The sequence below is a fragment of the Pleurodeles waltl genome, chromosome 1_1, assembly GCF_031143425.1.
Source record: "Pleurodeles waltl isolate 20211129_DDA chromosome 1_1, aPleWal1.hap1.20221129, whole genome shotgun sequence".
NCBI lineage: Eukaryota > Metazoa > Chordata > Amphibia > Caudata > Salamandridae > Pleurodeles > Pleurodeles waltl.
The window spans coordinates 204,018,326-204,041,674 of NC_090436.1; the positions used below are offsets into that span (position 1 = coordinate 204,018,326).

At 46.9% G+C, this 23,349-nt stretch overlaps 1 protein-coding gene across 1 annotated transcript in view; it reads right to left on the reverse strand.

The window, feature by feature from the left end:
- The window catches only part of BRIX1 (biogenesis of ribosomes BRX1), a 73,927-nt gene that overhangs the window by 13,876 nt on the left and 36,702 nt on the right, over nucleotides 1-23,349 (reverse strand). The window contains exon 4 of the mRNA XM_069220710.1: nucleotides 6,442-6,512. Within this exon, the coding sequence (XP_069076811.1) occupies nucleotides 6,442-6,512 (71 nt within the window). The remainder of the gene's footprint in view (nucleotides 1-6,441; nucleotides 6,513-23,349) is intronic.

Genomic DNA, 23,349 nt, shown 5'->3' on the forward strand with positions numbered 1-23,349 from the left:
GTCTGAATTGATGTCAGAAATTCTAATCTCTGAAAAGATTCAATATATAAGGACTGCCATTTGACCATTTAGATGAAAGGCCCTTCACCAAGATTATGGCCTGCGATTCTGCAAGAAGATGGTCCCACCTACTGCCAGAGCACTTTGAAGATGCAACACCTCCGTCAGTGCTGATAGAGCAAAGTACCAGCGGAAGGCTGGTACCGCAGCACAACTGTAACCTTCCCAGGGAACACTGCCTTCACGTCTCCACTGGCAACAGCTTTAGCGGTCAACAAGGTATGCAGTGCGTTGCTTCTCCCTAGGAAACTATACACTGTAAGTTGCTCCGATTTCCATGCTCTCTCTCAGGGTAGCACATAGAAGTATGTTTTAGCATGTTAGGTGTGGGATGACATTTTAACCATGTTAGAAATGTTTATTTTATTTTCCATTACTCAAAACTTGCCTTCTTGCTGTTTTTAAGTACTGAGAAATAGATTTATTCCTGTCATAAACACTTTTATTTAAAGTGTCTATTCTTCTTAGTGCAGTGTGTGAGAGACATTGTGAATGACAAAATAGGTTTGTTTCTGTTACCAAGGTGCCACTGATCCCTTTTATAGGGATTGTTAGTAACTCAAAAGGATTGACTACTTCAACAATGCATTGGATAGGGTTGTGCGGGTCTACAATAACTGTCACGTTCAAGGTTGGTGCACTGAACTATGTTCACTGGTGTCATCAGTGGGTGGGAAAGCAAACACTGTAGAAATAAGTGAGGAGTTTGATCCGCAGATGAGTTAAATATAAAGTTGACAAGAAACCTGATTCCCGAGCAATAATTAAGCCGCGATCTGTTCATATGTCTATGCACCTACCCAACTGTCCCTGCGTTTGCCAATTATATTTAAAGTGCTTGAGTCTCCTGCACGATAAAAGCTACTATACACCACATTTGTGGATGAAAGAAAATAGATTATTATTCTTATGTAGGTGAAGTTGCGAAACCATAAAAAAGGAGGCCAAAAGGTAAGTAACCCAACGCAGAATGTTCCACTGATACTCAAGTCGACCTGACATCTCTGTAAAGGCAGGTCTGACGGGCCTGCATCCTTAGGCAGGACAGCGGCCATTTTATTGTGGCTACACATAAAGCTAGGTATAGCTGGCATTCATTAGATGCATGGCGAGATCATCACTCCCAAAAGACACAGTAAGACACACAGACAATAGTAGAGAAGCAGTGACACCCATTTCCAATGGTACAGCAAAACCCTGAATCTCTCCAAAGACATCAGTGAACCCAGGACACCATCTGGGACCCAACATCTGCTACACTGAAGTCTGACAGCACAGCCTATTTGTCTGGTATTTTTTTTTTTTAAGTAATACATTTTCTGCGATTCAATCCCAACCACACCCTAGTAGCTCAGACCCTTCCCAGATCCTCACCTGTTTTGGACTAAGTCAGAAGATCAGATGCGGAGTCCAACTGGGTTAGTGCAGTCCAACTGGGCTAACACCCCCCCCCCCCCCGCAGTCCAACTGGGCTAACCTCTCCCCCCCACATGTGCAGTCCAACTGGGCTAAAAATCCCACACCCTCACGAGCAGTCCCATTGGGCAAAACCCCCTCCCACGCGCAGTCTCATTGGGCTAACCGCCCACGCGCAGTCCCATTGGGATAAACACCACCCCCCCCCCACCCCCCACCCCCCCGCCCCCCCCATACACAGTCCCACTGGGATGAAGGAAAAAAAAAACGCCCCGCCCATGTGCAGTCCCGGTGGGCTAATTCCCCCCCTCCCCACACACACAGTCCCAGTGGGCTAATCCCCCCCCCCACACACGCAGTCTCAGTGGGCTAATCATCCACCCCACGTGCAGTCCCAGTAGCCTAACCCCCCTCTACACGCGCAGTCCTATTGGGCAAGCCCCCCTCTACACGCGCAGTCCTATTGGGCAAGCCCCCCCTCCACACGCGCAGTCCTATTGGGCAAGCCCCCCCTCCACACGCGCAGTCCTATTGGGCAAGCCCCCCCTCCACACGCGCAGTCCTATTGGGCAAACCCCCCCCTCCACACGCGCAGTCCTATTGAGCAAAACCCCCCCCTCCACACGCGCAGTCCTATTGGGCAAACCCCCCCCCTCCACACGCGCAGTCCTATTGGGCAAACCCCCCCCCTCCACACGCGCAGTCCTATTGAGCAAACCCCCCCCCCTCCACACGCGCAGTCCTATTGGGCAAACCCCCCCCCCTCCACACGCGCAGTCCTATTGGGCAAACCCCCCCCCCCTCCACACGCGCAGTCCTATTGGGCAAACCCCCCCCCCTCCACACGCGCAGTCCTATTGGGCAAACCCCCCCCGCCTCCACACGCGCAGTCCTATTGGGCAAACCCCCCCCCCCTCCACACGCGCAGTCCTATTGGGCAAACCCCCCCCCCCTCCACACGCGCAGTCCTATTGGGCAAACCGCCCCTCCACACGCGCAGTCCTATTGGGCTAACCCCCCCTCCACACGCGCAGTCCTATTGGGCTAACCCCCCCTCCACACGCGCAGTCCTATTGGGCTAACCCCCCCCTCCACACGCGCAGTCCTATTGGGCTAACCCCCCCCCCCCCCATCACACGCACAGCCCTATTGGGCTAACCCCCCCCCCCCCATCACACGCACAGCCCTATTGGGCTAACCCCCCCCCCCCCATCACACGCACAGTCCTATTGGGCTAACCCCCCCCCCATCACACGCACAGCCCTATTGGGCTAACCCCCCCCCATCACACGCACAGCCCTATTGGGCTAACCCCCCCCCCCCATCACACGCACAGCCCTATTGGGCTAACCCCCCCCCCATCACACGCACAGCCCTATTGGGCTAACCCCCCCCCCATCACACGCGCAGTCCTATTGGGCTAAACACCCCTCCACACGCGCAGTCCCATTGGGCTAACCACCCCTCCACACGCAGTCCCATTGGGCTAACCACCCCTCCACACGCAGTCCCATTGGGCTAAACACCCCTCCACACGCAGTCCCATTGGGCTAAACACCCCTCCACACGCAGTCCCATTGGGCTAAACACCCCTCCACACGCAGTCCCATTGGGCTAAACACCCCTCCACACGCAGTCCCATTGGGCTAAACACCCCTCCACACGCAGTCCCATTGGGCTAAACACCCCCCCACACGCAGTCCCATTGGGCTAAACACCCCCCCACACGCAGTCCCATTGGGCTAAACACCCCCCCACACGCAGTCCCATTGGGCTAAACACCCCTCCACACGCAGTCCCATTGGGCTAAACACCCCTCCACACGCAGTCCCATTGGGCTAAACACCCCCCCACACGCAGTCCCATTGGGCTAACCACCCCTCCACACGCAGTCCCATTGGGCTAACCACCCCTCCACACGCAGTCCCATTGGGCTAACCACCCCTCCACACGCAGTCCCATTGGGCTAAACACCCCTCCACACGCAGTCCCATTGGGCTAACCACCCCTCCACACGCAGTCCCATTGGGCTAAACACCCCTCCACACGCAGTCCCATTGGGCTAAACACCCCTCCACACGCAGTCCCATTGGGCTAAACACCCCTCCACACGCAGTCCCATTGGGCTAAACACCCCTCCACACGCAGTCCCATTGGGCTAAACACCCCTCCACACGCAGTCCCATTGGGCTAACCACCCCTCCACACGCAGTCCCATTGGGCTAACCACCCCTCCACACGCAGTCCCATTGGGCTAAACACCCCTCCACACGCAGTCCCATTGGGCTAAACACCCCCCCACACGCAGTCCCATTGGGCTAACCACCCCCCCACACGCAGTCCCATTGGGCTAAACACCCCTCCACACGCAGTCCCATTGGGCTAAACACCCCCCCACACGCAGTCCCATTGGGCTAACCACCCCCCCACACGCAGTCCCATTGGGCTAACCACCCCTCCACACGCAGTCCCATTGGGCTAACCACCCCTCCACACGCAGTCCCATTGGGCTAAACACCCCTCCACACGCAGTCCCATTGGGCTAAACACCCCTCCACACGCAGTCCCATTGGGCTAAACACCCCTCCACACGCAGTCCCATTGGGCTAAACACCCCTCCACACACAGTCCCATTGGGCTAAACACCCCCCCACACGCAGTCCCATTGGGCTAACTCCCCCTCTGGCACAGTCCAACTGGGCTAACCCCCACATGCAGTCCCAGTTGGCTAACACACCCCTACCCCCACGTGCAGTGCCATTGCTTAGGCTCACCTCCCACACGCAGTCCCATTGGGCTAACCCCCCCACATGCAGTCTCACTGGGCTAAACACCCCCCACACATGCAGTCCCATTGGGCTAAACACCCCCCACACATGCAGTCCCATTGGGTTAAACACCCCCCCCACACATGCAGTCCCATTGGGCTAAACACCCCCCCCCACACATGCAGTCCCATTGGGCTAAACACCCCCCCCACACACGGTTCCATTGGGCTAAACACCCCCGCACACACAGTCCCATTGAGCTAACTCCCCTCCCCACGTGCAGTCCCATTAAGCTAACTCCCCTCCCCACGTGCAGTCCCATTGAGCTAACTCCCCCCCCCACGTGCAGTCCAACTGAGGTAATGCCCCAGGTCCAGTCCCAGTGGGTTAACCCCCCACAAGCGCAGTCCCACTGGGCTAATGCCCCAATGGGCAGTCCAACTGGGATAACCCTTCCCACGTGCAGCCCATTGGCCAAACTCCCCCACGCACACAGTCCCATTGGGCTAAATCCCCCCCCCCCCCCACGCAGTCCCATTGGGCTTAACCCCCCCCCCTCCACGTGCAGTCCCACTGGGCTTAACCCCCCCCCTCCACGTGCAGTCCCACTGGGCTAAACCCTCCCCCCGACTTGCAGTCCCACTGGGCTTAACCCCCCCTCCCCCCACGTGCAGTCCCACTGGGCTTAATCCCCCCCCCCCACGTGCAGTCCCACTGGGCTAAACCCTCCCCCACGTGCAGTCCCACTGGGCTAAACCCTCCCCCCACGTGCAGTCCCACTGGGCTAAACCCTCCCCCCACGTGCAGTCCCACTGGGCTAAACCCTCCCCCCACGTGCAGTCCCACTGGGCTAAACCCTCCCCCCACGTGCAGTCCCACTGGGCTAAACCCTCCCCCCACGTGCAGTCCCACTGGGCTAAACCCTCCCCCCACGTGCAGTCCCACTGGGCTAAACCCTCCCCCCACGTGCAGTCCCACTGGGCTAAACCCTCCCCCCACGTGCAGTCCCACTGGGCTAAACCCTCCCCCCACGTGCAGTCCCACTGGGCTAAACCCTCCCCCCACGTGCAGTCCCACTGGGCTAAACCCTCCACCCACATGCAGTCCCACTGGGCTAAACCCTCCACCCACATGCAGTCCCACTGGGCTAAACCCTCCACCCACATGCAGTCCCACTCGGCTAAACCCTCCACCCACATGCAGTCCCACTCGGCTAAACCCTCCACCCACATGCAGTCCCACTCGGCTAAACCCTTCTCCCACATGCAGTCCCACTCGGCTAAACCCTTCTCCCACATGCAGTCCCACTCGGCTAAACCCTTCTCCCACATGCAGTCCCACTCGGCTAAACCCTTCTCCCACATGCAGTCCCACTCGGCTAAACCCTCCCCCCACATGCAGTCTCAGTCGGCTAAACCCTCCCCCCACATGCAGTCCCAGTCGGCTAAACCCTCCCCCCACATGCAGTCTCACTCGGCTAAACCCTCCCCCCACATGCAGTCCCACTCGGCTAAACCCTCCCCCCACGTGCAGCCCAAATTTTGCCCTATTGTGCTAACACCCCCCCTTTCCCCCAGGCTACCCCTTAGACGTTGTCCAATTGGGCTATTCCCAACCCCCCCCCACCCCCGTGCAGATCACGTGGGCTACCAAAAAAATCTCCTCCCACCCCACCCCCGCGCACATTCCAGTTAGGGTCCAAATGACTGACCAGCATCGCTGTATGTCCCATTGCATGTGCCGAGAAAATACAAGCATTCCTAAAGAACAGAAAAATTCTGAGAGGCAGGAATAAGGATGAATATTACATGATGTAAATCAAAGGTAGCCTTTACCATGGGCAAAATACTCATTCACATTTGCTAAAAGAATACCTCTAAAATCAAATGGAAGTCAAGTATTAACATTAAAATTCACAGATTAAGTCATAGACACTAAAGTCTTGGTAAAAAAACAAAAAACAGTGCATTAACCCAATGAGATTCCAGCATGCAGGTGAGGCGCTTGGGCGCACAATATATCAGAAATCTTGGAAGAGTCACTGTACCAAAGAGGACACAAATGAAATTCCAACATTAAAACCACCTCAGGAGCTTCCAAGCACTGCGCTCCCAGCTACACTGCAACGACGCCTGGATTTATAAAGATGAACTTTTCAGGGCTGCATTTATTAAATTTACATGAAAACTGTACCTACCATGCATAGAGGTCCTGTTTTTTCTTGGCTTCAAAATAAATGCATTTGTTACAGTTTTTCATTTCACAGACCTACGGAGTAACATAGAAAAAGCCTATTAATAAAAATGATTGAAACACTGTTTGTACATTTAAACACACAAGCCAAAATGGTAGCTTAACACTAATACAATATTACATCTTAGATGAAATAGAAATCCCAACAATGTTCTAAAGACAAGCATTTAATTGTTTCATAAAAACAAGAACAATTGCATTTACGGAACTGGGAGCGGCATACAGGCATCTACCTCCAGAAAGTGACTGCTCAGATGATTTAACTTTTGTAAACCAGAATAGCTAAAAAGCTACTAGACAACACCTCTTTGTAAGAGAAATAAGCATCACAGACAGAAAGTTCCATAATAAAGAGAATAACCTTAATTACAAATGTGTATAAATCTGATGGGTGATCATGCAGTGCCAGTTATCATCAATGCTGCAACATGGACCAACATCTCGAGAAGATCCTATCATTAAACGGCATTTTACAGCATGAACTATCCGGTTTAACAATTTATCATTCCAATTTTCAGAAACTAACTTAATTAAGGATTTGGGAAGAATTTGCAACAATAGGTTCGAAGTCAAAAAAAAAAAGGGGGGGGTGGGGAGACTGAGAACACATTTGTTCTTGAGCTCAAAACTTCACCCATCTCTCACTACTTATTACTGCGTAACCTGCTATGGTTATCCAAATTAAACCTATTTGACTGCTTGCTGCTGTGAAAATTTTGACTTTAAAACAATTTCATTTTTATAATGAATATTTCTGCCAACTCGAGTACCAGAACAACATCTGTCTCTAATGTTTAAACTGCTTTGCCTGCTTAAATGTGTGAACATTCTGGAAAGACAACATGTATATTTCACCATGTCACCTTGACACCACACCAATGACTCAGTTTGTAAATTAGTCTCTTTGATAACATTACCAAAGTTAACATTTGACTCTACCCACAGCTGGGAATGTCGCCTCTCAAATGCTAGTTCTACTACTGAGGTTCTAAAATTGAACATTCAGTACGTTAACTATACTATTTGATCAAGAAGTCTCAAAAGCATATTTAGCCAATCTGTTAATTTATCAGTGATATGAATATTACAAAAAATGGTGCATTAACCCTGATCGTATGTGTTACATTATTTGCCAAAAGTAAAGACTCAAGCAAAGGAGTGTCAAGAGAGATTTAATCTCCAAATAATTCAGAATCAGGTCACTGTACCATATAATTTACCACTTCAGCCCATAGCACTTGTTTTCAGGGAGAAAATAAGATTACTTGTAATAAATATGCTCAGTTCCAATGTGATTTCAAAAGCGAATGATAGTCACATGGTACAAATTAATTTCTCATATAAAGTATGACGGGCCAAGGGTACAAGGGAAATAACATAACAATGTTAAGTTATCTGCAGTTGTCTTTCAACTGAGTATCCGCATAGTAGCACCATTGCAGAACACTTTACCTTGTAGAAATCCTTACAAATCAGACAAAAACACTCTAATGGTATTCTTAAAATAGATTGTACAGTAGCTCCTGCATCACAAACAATCACAGACAATAGGCCAGAATGTTTCTTGCCTTGAAGATATCTACTGTGTTTGGAGCCCTACTGTGACATACGCCAACTGGTCCCCTTGGCATAGGTATCCTTCTTTTAACTCTTAAGCATTAGAATATTTTTGCTTTTGTGCAGACGTTTAGGCTTAGAATACAAACTAAGCTGCTTTTGTTTTTCTTTCATAAAATTATGCTGTTCTACAGACAGTTCTGTATTTTCCAAACAATCCAATTAGTAACAAATGTTTGCACTTAAGAGGCTCACCTAAGCTACAAAATGTAATTTAATTCCTTTTAAAACTAAGAGAAAAAGGAAACTAATCAGAGAATTATAGAAGTGTCACTTTACTGTGCCATAGACTTCCACTATCCCACAATGCTGAGCTGTGTTAGTTAGGCTAATTAATCGTGATAGCAAAGTTAGACTAAGGTTTCAAATTACTAACTGCCAGATATGCTTCTGGTTTAATGTGGAAGCATGGGGGACCACTGTGAATTCAAAAGCATTAACAACTGTTAAATAGCATTACAAATAACATGTCCTTCTTTCCAGGTTGTGGATTTGATCTTGATTAAAATGTCATTTACCCTCCCCTCTCCACCCCTCCCCCCCCAAAAAAAAAACACGATTGTGCAATAAATGTGAAGCCAGTCAGTTCTCAAGTCAGAAGTTAGGTAGTAATACCTGGCAAATGTGTGAAGTGATTTCAAAATTCATATTCATCAAATCTCTCTGATTGCTAAGTTAGTTAATAAAGGACATATGGAAGCCTTGATTATAATGCAAAACGTCCACTATTTACCCAGATGGGCTCATCAGCCTTGTCCCAGGATAAGGCCTTTATCTTTCTATTAACAGATATCTCTACTGGTGAGCACAGACCAGAGAGAAAAGGATAACACAATTCTTTAATTATTAGAAATTAATTTACTAAGGAATATTGTATGATTTCTCTACAAAGCCCATCACTAATACTTCCTCAACATAAAGTTTGAGAAAACCCATGGTGCATGTGACTCATTCTCCCAACTTAGCAGGAACTGATAGAAATGATAAGCTCAGCAAAATAAAATTTTGAGAACAGAAACATCTCTCAGAGAGAAGTTACCAGAACATTTTCCTGACAGACTCTCAACATGAGAGAGAAGGGTCTGGTAAGTTGTTGGGCTTCTGAAGAGACTCAAAACTAAACTCATCACCAGACATGGTAACTGTCCTTGCACAGTGGTGGTAATTAAGGTACTATCAGGTGCAGGTTAAATAGAAGGAAAAAAAAAAAACAGCCATTGGAGCTCATAAGCAGAATGTTGCATGTTTGAGTAGGATTCTCACTACCCAGCATTCCTGTTCGCCCCCCCACCAGCATAACAATATGAAAGCAGAGTTCAGGCATCCGCTAAAAAGTTTGTTGATTGACATGCACCTTATTACTGAACCTCTCTACCAGAATGTGTAGAGGTTGTCTTCTAGTGGTTGTTTCCCTGCTTGAGCCTGTTAAGTGAGTGGAAACGGACCAGGATCAGAATCTATAAACATGTTTGCCACTCCCCTTCCTCCAACTACTTCTTCTGCCTCTTCCTTCATCCTATTAAAAACAGTTATTTCCATCTCACAGGACCACTGATATCATTCAGCTGTGGCAACTCCATTTGTTGCACCATAACCACGTTTACATGAACTCCACAGACCCACTAATACGGTACCTACTGCCAATGCTGGCTGGGTTTCAGCATTGCCACTTCTTGATGCACTACAATAGTTACCTACCAACTCGCAGACTTGCGCCGTAGCAGATTCAGTTGGTCCCTCCTTGACCCCACTACTACTTCCCTCTGCACGCCCTACACACCACCCCTCCCTCAGATCCCCTAGGCAGTCTAAATAAACTGTCATATTTCTGATCTGGCCCTTTACTTAAAAGCATCAACTTTTCTCCAAGGTGGACTCCAACATTTTAGCACACTACATTTACTTAAAGATTCATGTCTCTCAATGACTGTTTAAGCAGAGAATAAGACTAGTGGATCTGATGACGCCAGAGCATACTGGCCAATTTGCAAGTAGAGACTGCTACAAAATTACAACCATCTCAGCTGTGCCTGAAATGAACACTTACCAATCCAACATTTTACCACATTATCTCACTACCCTCTTGGTGGCCCTTCCACTCACAAAAGCCTTGCACAGAACCACAGGAACCCACCCACAATTCCTCTCTGCTTCGACGTCTCATCTTTCGTTCAATTTTACCCAACTCTTTAGACATCCACGAACCAGCATAGGAGACCCAAATGCGTAGAAAACATTTGAGACTCTCTTTCTGGACATCAATAATACTCCCTCTTCTCTTAACCACGACCCAGATGAATCATTCTTACCCATTTCTCTGCCTCTTCCTGTTTGCCCATCATATGCTTTGCCCTACCACTCCAATAGCCACTCTTTCAAAGTACTTCTATCTCTTGCATGACACCCCCTTCCTCTGTTTCTTTATCCAAGGCCTTTGGGCCCCTGCTACTCATACCCGCTCCTCTTTCCGTGTGATGCAAAACTCACTAGCCTATTGAGCATATTACCTTAGCCCTCTGCTTGCAAACTCTTCATCAGCACAAAGTGTGTAAATTTGCCTCTCAATCCGACCTTATAAATTTTAAAGTACACATTAACCATCTTGCAGAAGACCGCAATCAAGTTAAAACGGTCACCTCCTAATGATAACATCACTAATGTACGCTCTTTGGAATCCCATCAAGATGCTGTGCCAGAGAACCCAAAACTTAGCTGTGTTGATTGACTAAGTGATCTGGCTGAGCACACACCTACATTCATCAATCTCAAACCTGGTATGGCAATCTCAGACTTTAATGCCAGAACGATTATGAATGGTGTACCTTTGGACCACAGCAAGGAGGGACCAATGGCAATGTGTCTGCTACTGGTCTACCATCAGCCATGTAGAACACTGAGGAGAGGACGTTAAGGAGGAATTTAATCTTAGATCAGCTGAATTTGATACATTTATTGGGCAGCAGCATAGGGGAAAGATTATCCATTGGGTGGTGATGATGCCCTAGAAGTTTATCCATTTGAAACCTACCGGTTAAAGAACAATTTAAAATCATATTCCAGTCTCTTCATTATTTCCTGAAACGTGGCTGGTATTAATCTAAAGTTACTGGCCTTGCAATGTTTACTTTATATCAGCCAAATTGATGTATGTCTGTTTCAGGACACCTAGGCCACCTCTCGGGTGCATATCAATGGTTTTACGACCTATAGTGTAGAAGCCAGACTAACTGGGAAACAGAGGCGAGCTAGTGGTGGACTGCTCATTTTGATAAAGAATGATTTACAGTGCAGCCAAACAAGTCTGGAGACTGTTTCCGATGATCTGATGGGGGTCCTACCCAAGTTTCCAACTGGATTGCAACTATTACTTGTTAATTCCTGTGTTAGACCAGTGCTTATTGGTAACGAATCACCTGTTTTAACCATTTTAGGTGACTTACTTGGATTATATCAGCAGAACTCTAAGGTAATAGTGAGTGGTGACTTTAATACTATTTTTGAGCCATATCCTTATATATTAAAATAATTCTGGCTGAAGATGAACAGTGGAACATCTCTCAGTTGAAGGTAAGAATAAGATATCATATTATGCGTCTAGCCCTGCAGTTGATACCTATAGTTGTGGGGCGGAGTAGAAGGGCTTGTAGCAGCCAGACTCGCTCAGACTCTCCTAGGATGCCCACTTTTAAGAGTGGGTCTTAAACTAATGTTATTGATTACGCATTTTTAGATACTAGACTATGGCCATTGCTGCAAGACATGAGAGTTGAAACCCGATTAGATAGTGATCATAATTCCCTCCTTATGTACCTTTCTGGCGATACTTTAAACATGTCTAATTCTATTGGATCTATGCCCATTTCTGAGCCTCTGCTAGCTAGCAACCATAGGATTATCTATTGGCCACATGTTATGCCCAATCCCAAACTGCATGCTGAAATATAGGTACAGTTTGTCAGTGTTATGGCTGATTTTGCAAATGTGCATAGTATAGACATTCAGATTCTAGAGGTGCATAAAATACTCTTTTCTCGGTTGCAAAGCATTTTTTTTTTTACCAAGAAATGAACTCTAAGAAATCTGTTCCCTTTAAGGAGGTCAAATGGTTGAATATGGAGTATAAAGCAGACAAAGCAAATCTAAGAGCTGCAGTTAAAAGTTATTTTCAACCGGAGATAACTGAGGAGAGTTGAAAGTATATTTCTGCTCTTAAAAATGCAAGGAAAGTTTGGCATGATAATAAATGGCAAGACATGCTTCAGGCTATAAAGTTAAAGAACAATAGACTTTTCTGGCAATTAGTGTTGAATGGGGGTAGCTATCAGTCTAGATCATTTCAATGCCATATTCAACCTGGATGTTGGCTAAACCATGGACTCAGATGCTGAAGGTAGTTTCTCCTCTGGTTCTGGGACATCTTTAGCAAATATTGATGTGATAGCAAATGACATGGTGATAACTGAGCCAGTACTCTTCACACTGGAGGATGCTGTAAACACAATTTCTTCTTTTAAGTGCAGAAAACTCTGGGCCCAGACAATATACCAGGCGATCTCTACAAATCTTCACCCCAAATCTAGGCAACTTGTGTTAATCTTCTTTCTAATGCCATATCAGCAGGGGTAAGATACCTGATTCTTGGAGGGGTGTTGAGATTATCTCAGTGTATAAAAAGGACGACCCTGCTAAACCCTCCAATTATAGGCCCGTCAGTCTTATTGACAAATCTTCAAAAAAAAAAAAAAAAAAAGAATTGCTAGGCAAGTTCTTGATAGATTGTTATCTTGGGGTGAGGGGAAAAAAAAGTTCTGTCTCCGCTTCGGGCGGATATTTTGCCCTAATACCAGCACTTCTGACCAAGTATTTAAATCAGCCATCCTGTATTGGAAATATGTACTGCTACGGAAGCTAAAATGTTATGTGGCTTTAATTTATCTTAGAGGGGCCTTTGATCTTGCTCCTTGAAGGAATCTATGGAAAGTTCTGTTAAAACTGGGGGTTCCAGAAAATTTGGTGGCCTTATTTGTTAAGCTGCACAATGAGAACTATGCCCCGGTATGATAGGGTGCCAAGAGGGAGTCGATGAATTGCATCCCGATTAAACGTGGGGTGCGTCAGGGATGCATCCTTGCCCGCCCCCCCGACCCCACCTTGTTTAACTGCTATATTAATTATGATGTGCAGCTACTCCTGGAGTGCAAGAATGTTTCTCATGAATTAAACAACAATATCCCTGTTCTGTTTTTTTTTTTTTTTACAGAGGACACTCTCTTAATATCTAAGACACTGATGGGCTTACAGGTCTTATTGGATAAATTCATGGGTTTCTATACGTCCCGTGGCCTGGAACTAAACACAACAAAGACTAAGTAGATGGTGTTTGGAAATAGGGCCACACAAACATAATGTGAAAGCAGGAGAACCCCCCTTAGAGCAAGCCAACTGCATTGACTATCTGGGGGTCAGAATTTCAGAGACGTTTAGATGGGACTCCCAAATCAATTAGATTGCACTCCTCATACAACATAGATCTAGGGCTATTCTTGCAACTATATAATACTACTCTTTCTCGCTTGGGTTCTCCTCCCCTAGAAGTATATTGTGCAAAAGCCCACTTTTCGGGGTGGAGGTCTGGGGCTTGGCTGACACCTGACAGCTAGCCATTGCTGACAACTGTTTTGCGAGGCAGCTTCCTGCTTGTACAACTAGCACCCCTTTAATACCACTCTTATATGATTTGGCTATCAGGACACTTCCAAATGTAGTAGTATTGAAACCTCTGAGGTATGCCTGTGGATCACTTCAGAACTCCAGGAATATAGAGACTCTTTCCAAGAATTGGCTAATAAGCCTAATGATCTACAGGTTCCCTGGCTTAAATCTGTACATGTTTAGCTCTGAAAGTTGGCTCTACAAAGACTATGGGACAATCCCGCTACAATCAAAAAACCTGATGTTAATATTGTGAACTCCCAAAATTTGGGCCTTTGTTAAAGAGCAGGCTTTTGCCACTGGACCTAAGGGACATCTTACAATTTATTGATATTAAAATCTCCCCACTTTTTGAGCTCTATTTGGATAATATCACACCTTTAGTGGGTAAAAGCCTGTATGCACGCTCTCGATTTGGATGTCTATCGCTGAGTTTTTTTTTTTTTAACTCACAGTTGGAAGCGTGACCCAATGCCAGCCCCGGACTTATTTGCAGGATGCGGGGATGCTCAAAGTTCTGAAGAGCATTTCTTGTTTGTTTTTTTGGCTAGTAGACCATAATCTGAGGTGAAAGTGGATTTGCCGTATTTGCTTGGATTTTGGGAAGAACACATTCTGTAGCTTACAGGATTTTAAAAAACAATACTTCACATTCAGTAGTGTTTGTAGTTAGTCTGCTGATTTTTTGGCAAATTCTTTTATCTGTCAGCCTCTAAATAAATCTGAGCTGCTATTTTGTTAATTAATCTCTCAGGGTTGTATGTACTTGATAAATTACAAATTTGGATTACAACTAGAGATTGAGCTGTATACTGTTTACACATTTGCACTTTATGGGCATCTGATGTTAATGCAAACCTTCTGTCTGGGATATTTTGGATGTAAGATACCTGCACCCTTGTGTTATGTTACAGTCTTTGTCAATACTTTGCACTCTAATAATGATTTAATTGATACTTAATATTTTTGAATCCGCATGTAAATAGGAATTTCATTTTGTTTTATGAGATTTTATCCTTGATACCTGTACATTATTGACAAAAGTTTGGAATGTGATTTTATTTGCTTTGTTCTTTGTAAACTAATAAAATATTGGTTTGGTTGGATATTCTATCACTTTCCTCATCCTAAGTCGCACTAAACGTATCATCTTGAGAGACTTCAACATAAGGCTAAAACACAGCTGATCATCAACACGGACTTCTCTGTGGGCTTTGACCCTTGCAAGCTCACCTCCACATGGGCACTCTTTCAAAACATCAGCAACCCTGCTTGATCTTGTGCATCGATCTTGCGGTTCCTTTGAACACCAGAGTACTAAAATACTGGAACGGAAAATGACAACTGCCTCCAGCAATACAAGGTTGTGGTTGGAAGAATCTGGACTTGAACTCTCAGTAACTGGTCTCAAACAGCTCATCCCACACCTTCATGTGTCCGACATCAGCAGGAAATTTTTTAATGAATAGTAATCAAAAACATTACATACAATAATCGCAAGGAAAAATTAATTACACTAGAACTGCACCCTGTCAGAGAAATGGTTTACCATGAAGCTCAAACTACTCAAAGTTACCAGCAGAACATTCAAGCACACAGGGAGCACAAAACTAGACTAACACAGCAAAAACTGAACCCACAAACTTCACATCTACAAAACAACCATTCAAAAGTAAATAAACAGCCCTTCCCTCAACTCTCTTTTGCATCTTGTCTTGCGAAGGAGAATTATCTCAACATTTAAGAACCGGATTGCTTGCTGAGATGAAACCGCTCCCTCACAAACTGTTTATTTATTAGAAAAGGTCAAAGAACTACATGCTTTCCTGAGCTCCAGGCTACCACCAATCAACCAATACTTTCAACCAGACTTCTAATTACAGTGGCAAAAGGGGAGTCCCTTAAATGTCACACAACTTGAAAAATACATTTAAGAAAACTAATATCACCCAGTAAAAAAATATCTGAAATCCCAGCCAACCCCTACCCTGCAATATTGAAGGAATTCTATTAAACGTGTCGTTGCAGTTGCTTTTAGGATAGTCAATGCCTACTGGTACAATGCTAAAAGAACTAAAATATTCTATCATCAAACCTCCTCCAAAAAAAAAAAAAAAAAAGGCCATAGACTAATAGTAAATGGGTATGTGTGTGTGCATATAGAAATTCTGCTTTGCTCCAGAGGAAGGTACCTTGAGGTCTGACTGCATCGAAGTCTTCAAAATAGTGAGCCACGTGGTTGGGTGTGGCTGGGCTTTATAGGCCAGCAACACCCCAAGATGGCTGCTGCCTCTAAAAACATGGGAAATGTAGTCCCTTCATAGAATAGCACTGATAAGTGCATCTTGACCACCAATGGCCTGAACCTGCAGCTATGTGGGTTTTGCCACAGGGCAAGCGACGCTGCTGGCCATTCTTGGAACACGCTGGGATGACCAGTGGTGCGCATAACGCGCCGCAAATCCACGCAGCGGACCTTCGGGTGGAAACTACATCGTGCTCAGCCTTGATCCTGACAACTGGGTTTTAAGGCAACAAGAAGGCAATTTTCAGATCAATATCCATAATTTTTGGCTGATGTGTGTGTTTTTGATTAAAAACAAGAAACTCGGACTATTAAGTTTAGATCTTGCAATGTCAACATCCTATCCAATAAGCAGAAATTAATTGCAGCTGTTAAATGGTTAAAAAAAAAAAAAAAAAAAAACCTTAATCCAAGCATGATTTTTTTATTTTATTTTTTTAGTAGGAGACCAATCTCAAATAAAATGACCCAATGTCCTGCATCCCTAGATTCCTTTCACATACTCTCTTTGCATCAGCAGACGCTCCTAGTTGGGGAGGTAGAATGTAGTGATTGTTTTTTCGCAAGCTCTAAATTGGAAGCTTCCTGATGTTAAGAAAGACAAGCTAGGGAAATGGCTCTGGGTGACTGGTTACCCAAATCTGTTTCAGTGGTGTTACATGATCTATGAATTAGCTAGGAATAGTGCTTGCTCAATTACAATGCTATTTTATCTTACTCCAATTTCCAGAATTAAATGCGCCGTACAAGAGGAGGAAAACAGCAGCATTACAAAGTTAAAAGCAGGTTTATGGACTTTATATTGAAGGCGTGTCAAAAATTCCTTTGCTCAACAAAATACATGTTTCTCCAAACATTTGAGTTCAGCATTCAGGATCAATTTTGTATTTCTTTTTATATTTTAAATCAATATACCGGTCCCTATTTAGGAAAAGTTCCTCAACAGTCACAAATGATTTTTCCCATCTTTCTAAAGATAGGGTTCACAGACAGATTGGTTATAGTCTGACATCATGGGGGTCATTATGAGTTGGGCAGACGATGTTTACCGTCTGCTGAACTTCCGACGGGGAGGTTGCCGCCACACAGGCTACCTCCCCGCCGGCCCAATTCAAAACCGGAGTTTCCGCACGCTGACCTAGCAAGAAACAGGCTACAGCATTGTTTTCAGCTCGTAATCGAGCCGGCAGCAATGCTGTAGCCCGCAGAGTGAACATTGCAAGAGTGCTGATACACTATCTGCAAAAAAGACAGTGAACATTGCGAGGGTGCTGGCCAGAAGGGCCATTGCACTGCCCATGCATAGTGCATGGGCAGTGCAAGGGACCCCCCGCACTCGTTCTCCCCCAGCATTTTCGTGGCCGTGCTACCGCCATGAAATCACTGGCAGAGAAGAGAGGGTTGTAACCCCTAAGGCAGCGGTGCTTGCAGCGCTGCTCTGGCAGATTAGGACCGCCACCACCTCCAGATCGCCGAGATCTTTTATCCTGGCGGCCCGGCCGCTAGGGTTGTATTGCGGCGGTCCGACCGCCATCCACAAGTCTGGCGGGCTAGTGACTGCCAAACTCGTAATGACTCCCCATGTCTTAAATGGAATTTCAACATATCTCTTTTAGCAGATCAAAAGTGGAAGGACACAATTTGGGTCAATACAGCCTGACCCTTGTTTGTCTGGGAGACATTCAAAGTGTGTTTCAGGGGAAATATTATTCCTTAGAAGCAAAGTTAAATAAACACCATAACCAGAAGATGAGTGTTCCAATAAGCCCTAGGCATTGCACTGCAACATGATTACACTTGGAGTCACATTCTCCTTTGGACACTGAAGTACTATAGAAGGCTAAACAAAAGTTGGAGGATTCATTTTTGAGGGAGGAATGAATAAATGAGAAAACATTTCAGCAAAAGGTTTACGGAGCAAGTGAACACTTAGGCAAGGTATTAGCTTGGTCAACTAGAGTTGAATCTAACAGTAATATCAGAGATATCACTGACCCAGACACAAGCATGTCACAAAACCAAAGTAATGATTTTCAACAGCTTTTTCTTTAACATAACACCTAATTATATCGGGCGTTTGAAAATATTTCACTGAAAGCCAACATCTAATTTCTACCTTCAATCCATTTTACGATGTTAGAGAGATCAGCAAAAAGCTTGGTTAGAACCATTACACTGCAAGAGTTTAAGAAAATCTTATCTCCAGTTGCTAATTTGAAAGGTAATTGAACCAATGGTATCCCTATCGAGCTATAAAGTTTCTTCCTCCACTTCAGGATTATTTGATCAACTTTTTTAACCAAATTATATTAGGAACTCCTATCCCAACATTGATCTCGGAATCAATAGTGGTAAGTTCTCCAGGCAGGTCGCTCCCCCCATCTGCCACGCAGACCCCTGTGGGTTGAACCTCTGCTGCCGCTTTTGCCGCCTGACTACTCGCTCCCTTTTTTCTGTACCCCTGCGCTTGGCTTCTGTGCCACTTCGTTTTTTCATTCTGTGCCCCTGTGTTTTGCTTTCTGTACCCCTGTGCTCTTGTTGTCCCTCTCCCGCAGTTTTTTCCCCGGGTTTTTCCCTTGCTGCTGAGCCCCTGCTGCCCCGCCCTCTTCACTCCCATTGGCCGCCCGCTCCCACCTCCCAGCTGCTCCTCCCTCCCTCTGCCCTCATATGGAGGCCGCGAAGCGGGCACGCCGCTGCCGCACCTAAGGCAAGCCCATCTGCGCCCGGACCACACCCAGCACCAGAACCCCCGGAACCCGCACCCCCCGCAACGCCAGACTGCACTACGACGCAAGCACCCTCCACGCACTCAACACCAGATGAGACCACCCCTGCTACCGGGCCACCCCGAAACGCACCCAGGGGCCTTTCACCTGCCAGAACTGCAGATTCACCAGCATCCAACCCTCCACACCACCAGCCAGAGAACCCAACCACCTCCGCTGCATCCTCCTCAACACCCGCTCCGCTCGCAAGCACGCCATCGAACTTTGGGACCTCCTAGACTCCACCGCCCCCGACGTCGCCTTCCTGACGGAGACCTGGCCGAATGCCACCTCAGCACCAGACATCGCCATAGCCATCCCACAGGGCTACAAGATCTCCCGCAGAGACCGCACCAACGGAGTGGGAGGAGGAATCGCCATCATCCACAAAGACTCCATCAAAATCTCAACGAACACTGATGACACCCTCACCACCGCCGAGCACATGCACTTCCAGGTCCACACCGACCCCAACACCACCCTCAGAGGAACTCTCATCTACAGACCTCCCGGACCCCGCCCACAGTTCAGTGACACCATCGCCGACCTCATCAGCACCCACACCCTCGCTTCCACGGACTACATCCTCATCGGGGACCTGAACTTCCACCTCGAGAACAACAACGACGCCAACTCCACCGCCCTGATCGACAACCTCAGACTCAAACAGCTTGTAACGACACCCACTCATGCCGCTGGACACACGCTCGACCCCATCTTCTCCGCAAGCCCCCACGTCTCCTTCAACCACACCACCGAACCGACCACAGATACGCCCACTTCACCTTCAGAAAACCCACCACACACCACCGAACCCAACAGCTACCACGCCTCTGCTGGGGCAAGGTCACCGAGGACCAACGGACTACCGCCCTCGCCCTGAGACCACCCACCGACCCAGACACCGCCGCAACCAACCTCACACAGGGGATCAACGACTGTGCCAACACCCTCGCCCCTCTCAAGACCTTTACAACCAACCACACCAACAAGAAAGCCGCCTGGTTCACCGAGGACATCCGGATCTCAAAGCACACCTGTCGGAAACTGGAGAAGAAATGGCTCCACGACCGAACACCAGACAACCACAAAGCCCTCAAGAGCGCCACCCGCAGACATCACCAACTCATCAGGACCGCCAAGAAGACCGCCTTCAAGGACAGCCTAGACAACAACGCACACAACACCAAAGAGCTCTTCAGCATCGTGAAAGAACTCTCCAACCCCAGCTCCATCACCAACGACATCCCGCCATCTCAAGATCTGTGCGACTCCCTGGCCACCTTCTTCCATCGCAAGATCACCGACATCCATGACAGCTTCAACCCAGACCCCCCCGCACCCACCACCGAGTCCACCACCCCTGCGACTACCACTCGCACCAGTCGCCTGACCGTCTGGTCCAGCGTCAGCGACGAAGACACCATCAAAACCATGAACTCCATCCACTCCGGATCCCCATCGGACCCCTGCCCTCACCAAGTCTTCAACAAAGCCAGCGCAGCCATCGCGCCCCACCTCTGAAAAACAATCAACTGTTCCTTCGAGACAGCAACCTTCCCAGAAAGCTGGAAGCACGCCGAGATTAACGCCCTTCTGAAGAAGTCCAAGGCGGACCCCAAGGACCTCAAGAACTTCCGGCCCATCTCCCTGCTCCCTTTCCTGGCAAAAGTGACCGAGAAGATTGTCAACAAACAGCTGACATGCTACCTCGAAGTCAACAACATCCTGGACCCTTCCCAATCCGGTTTTCGCAGTAACCACAGCACCGAGACCGCCCTCATCGCCGCCACTGACGACATCCGGACCCTGATGGACAAAGGAGAAACAGCCGCCCTCATCCTCCTGGACCTATCAGCAGCCTTTGACACGGTCTGCCACCGCACCCTATCAGCACGCCTCCATGACGCCGGTATCCAAGAGAAGGCCCTGGCCTGGACCACATCCTTCCTCTCCGGCAGAACCCAGAGCGTCCGCCTCCCACCCTTCCGCTCCAAAACAACTGAGATCATCTGCGGCGTCCCACAGGGATCCTCCCTCAGCCCGACACTGTTCAATAGCTACATGGCCCCCCTCGCCCACGTCGCACGACAACACAACCTCAACATCATCTCCTACGCCGACGACACCCAGCTGATCATATCTCTCACCGAAGATCCCCACACCACCACAGCTAACCTCCACTGAGGAATGAAGGCTGTAGCCGACTGGATGAAGTACAGTAGACTGAAGCTGAACTCAGACAAGACGGAGGTCCTCATTCTCGGACCCCACCCCATCAGCCTGGGACGACTCTTGGTGGCCCACGTCACTAGGCACAGCCCCGGAACCCACGGACAACGCACGCAACCTGAGGGTCATCCTCGACTCCACTCTCTCCATGACCAGGCAAGTCAACGCCGTCTCCGCGTCCTGCTTCAACACCCTCCGTATGCTCCGCAGGATCTTCAAATGGATCCCCCTCGACACGAGAAAAAACTTTACCCAGGCCCTCATCACCAACAGACTCGACTACGGGAACGCCCTCGACTCAGGAACTACAAACAAGCTCCTGAGACGACTCCAACGCATCCAGAACGCCTCGGCCAGACTCATCCTCGATGTCCCCCGCCGCAGCCACATCACACTCCACCTGAGAGGCCTGCACTGGCTCCCAGTCAACAAAAGGATCACCTTCAAGCTCTTGATCCACGCACACAAAACACTGCACAACACCGGACCCACCTACCTCAACAACCGACTCAGCTTCCACACCCCCACCCGAAGCCTCCACTCAGCCAACCTCGCCCTCGCCACAGTCCCCCGCATCCGAAAAACCACCGGCGGCGGCAGATCCTTCTCCTACCTCGCCGCCAAGACCTGGAACACTCTCCCCACCATCCTACGACAGACCCAGGACCTGCTGGCCTTCAGAAGACTCCTCAAGACCTGGCTCTTCGACCAGTAGCACCCCCCCCTCCCAGCGCCTTGAGACCCTCGCGGGTATGTAGCGCGCTTTACAAATGCAGTGATTGATTAAGTTCTCATAAAAACAAACAAGCCTTCTCACAATCCCAACTTGTGTAGACTTGTATAGTTTGCTTAATAAAAATTATAAACTATTCACTAAAATACTGGCTCATCAGATTACTCCAACTGCCCAAAATTTGTCTCATAGGGATTTTTTTACCTCACGGGTCAATCACTTTTAACACTAACTATTTAACTCAGGCTACTCACCATTTTCAGTTGATAATACAAAAGCTGCAATCGCAATGATCAACACAGAAAAAGGGTTTGTTTTATTTGATTGGACACTTTTCATTTTCCAGTGCAATTTATTAAAATTTTAAAGAATTCATATTTACATGCTTCACCCAGAAAAGTAAGTTTCTAAGAAGGTGGTTCAAATTACAATCTATTGGGGCACTCACCAGAGGTGTCCTATCTCTCCTCTTTTCAAACTCTTGGCAAATATACTTCATAATGATAGATCAATTGTGCCCCGTCTTCCAGGTGTACCAAAACTTAACCTATTTCCTTATAATATCATAATTTGTCAGCAGAGAACGGTAACATTTAGAGAGCTGTGCACAGAATTAATGATTTTACTTTGATTGGGGGGGGGGGTTATTATATAAACTATAGTAAATCAGAGTTTATTTTCTACAATGCAAGAGAATTAGATCTTTCATTCCAAATCTTCCTCTATGCGCCCAATTCAATATTTAGGGATTTAGGTTACTTCAAATCTTTCAAATTTATTGAAATTAAATTACAAATTATGCAAGTTTCTTAAGTGACAGCAATACCTGCTGTTGTCAATTATTGGTAGAGTTTCTCTGGTTAAAATGTTGATCCACCCATTTTTTGTTTTTATTTCCTCAAGTGCTGATTAAAAGGTTAACAAAAGCTATTTCAATGAAAAAAAACTCACAAGAGAAAGCAAAGCCCCCGCATTTAAATTACCAACATACAATTAAATAAGTAAAGGGGGGGGACTTGCCGTATCTCATTTTCGACTGATTATCAAGCTACATTAATAGACAGCATTTCTCGGCAATGAAGCAACATTTTTTAATCACTTTTTTCTTAACAATGATTAAGGAACCAGACATTAATTTTTTTTTTTTTTTTTTTAATTCCCCCTCCCCCCACCCTCCAAAAAAATTAGATTCAAGGCATTAAAACGAGATTCACCTAGAGAATAAAGTTCTAGCTTGCCATTCATTCATGCTTTTTTTTTTTTTTTTTTTCAGCATTATTTTCGTTCAGCAGAAATACCAAGCATATATAGGTATGCAACAGTATGTGGCTACAATCACTTTATAGACATTTAACATAAATGATCCAGTAGCAATGCAGTAATAACAACAAAGAAGCAGGCATCATTACAGTGGGGCTTGGGCAGTATGCACAGCAGTCACCTTGAGCAACATAAATCAGGAGTGTCTGCCATGGATCTCTAGGGTGG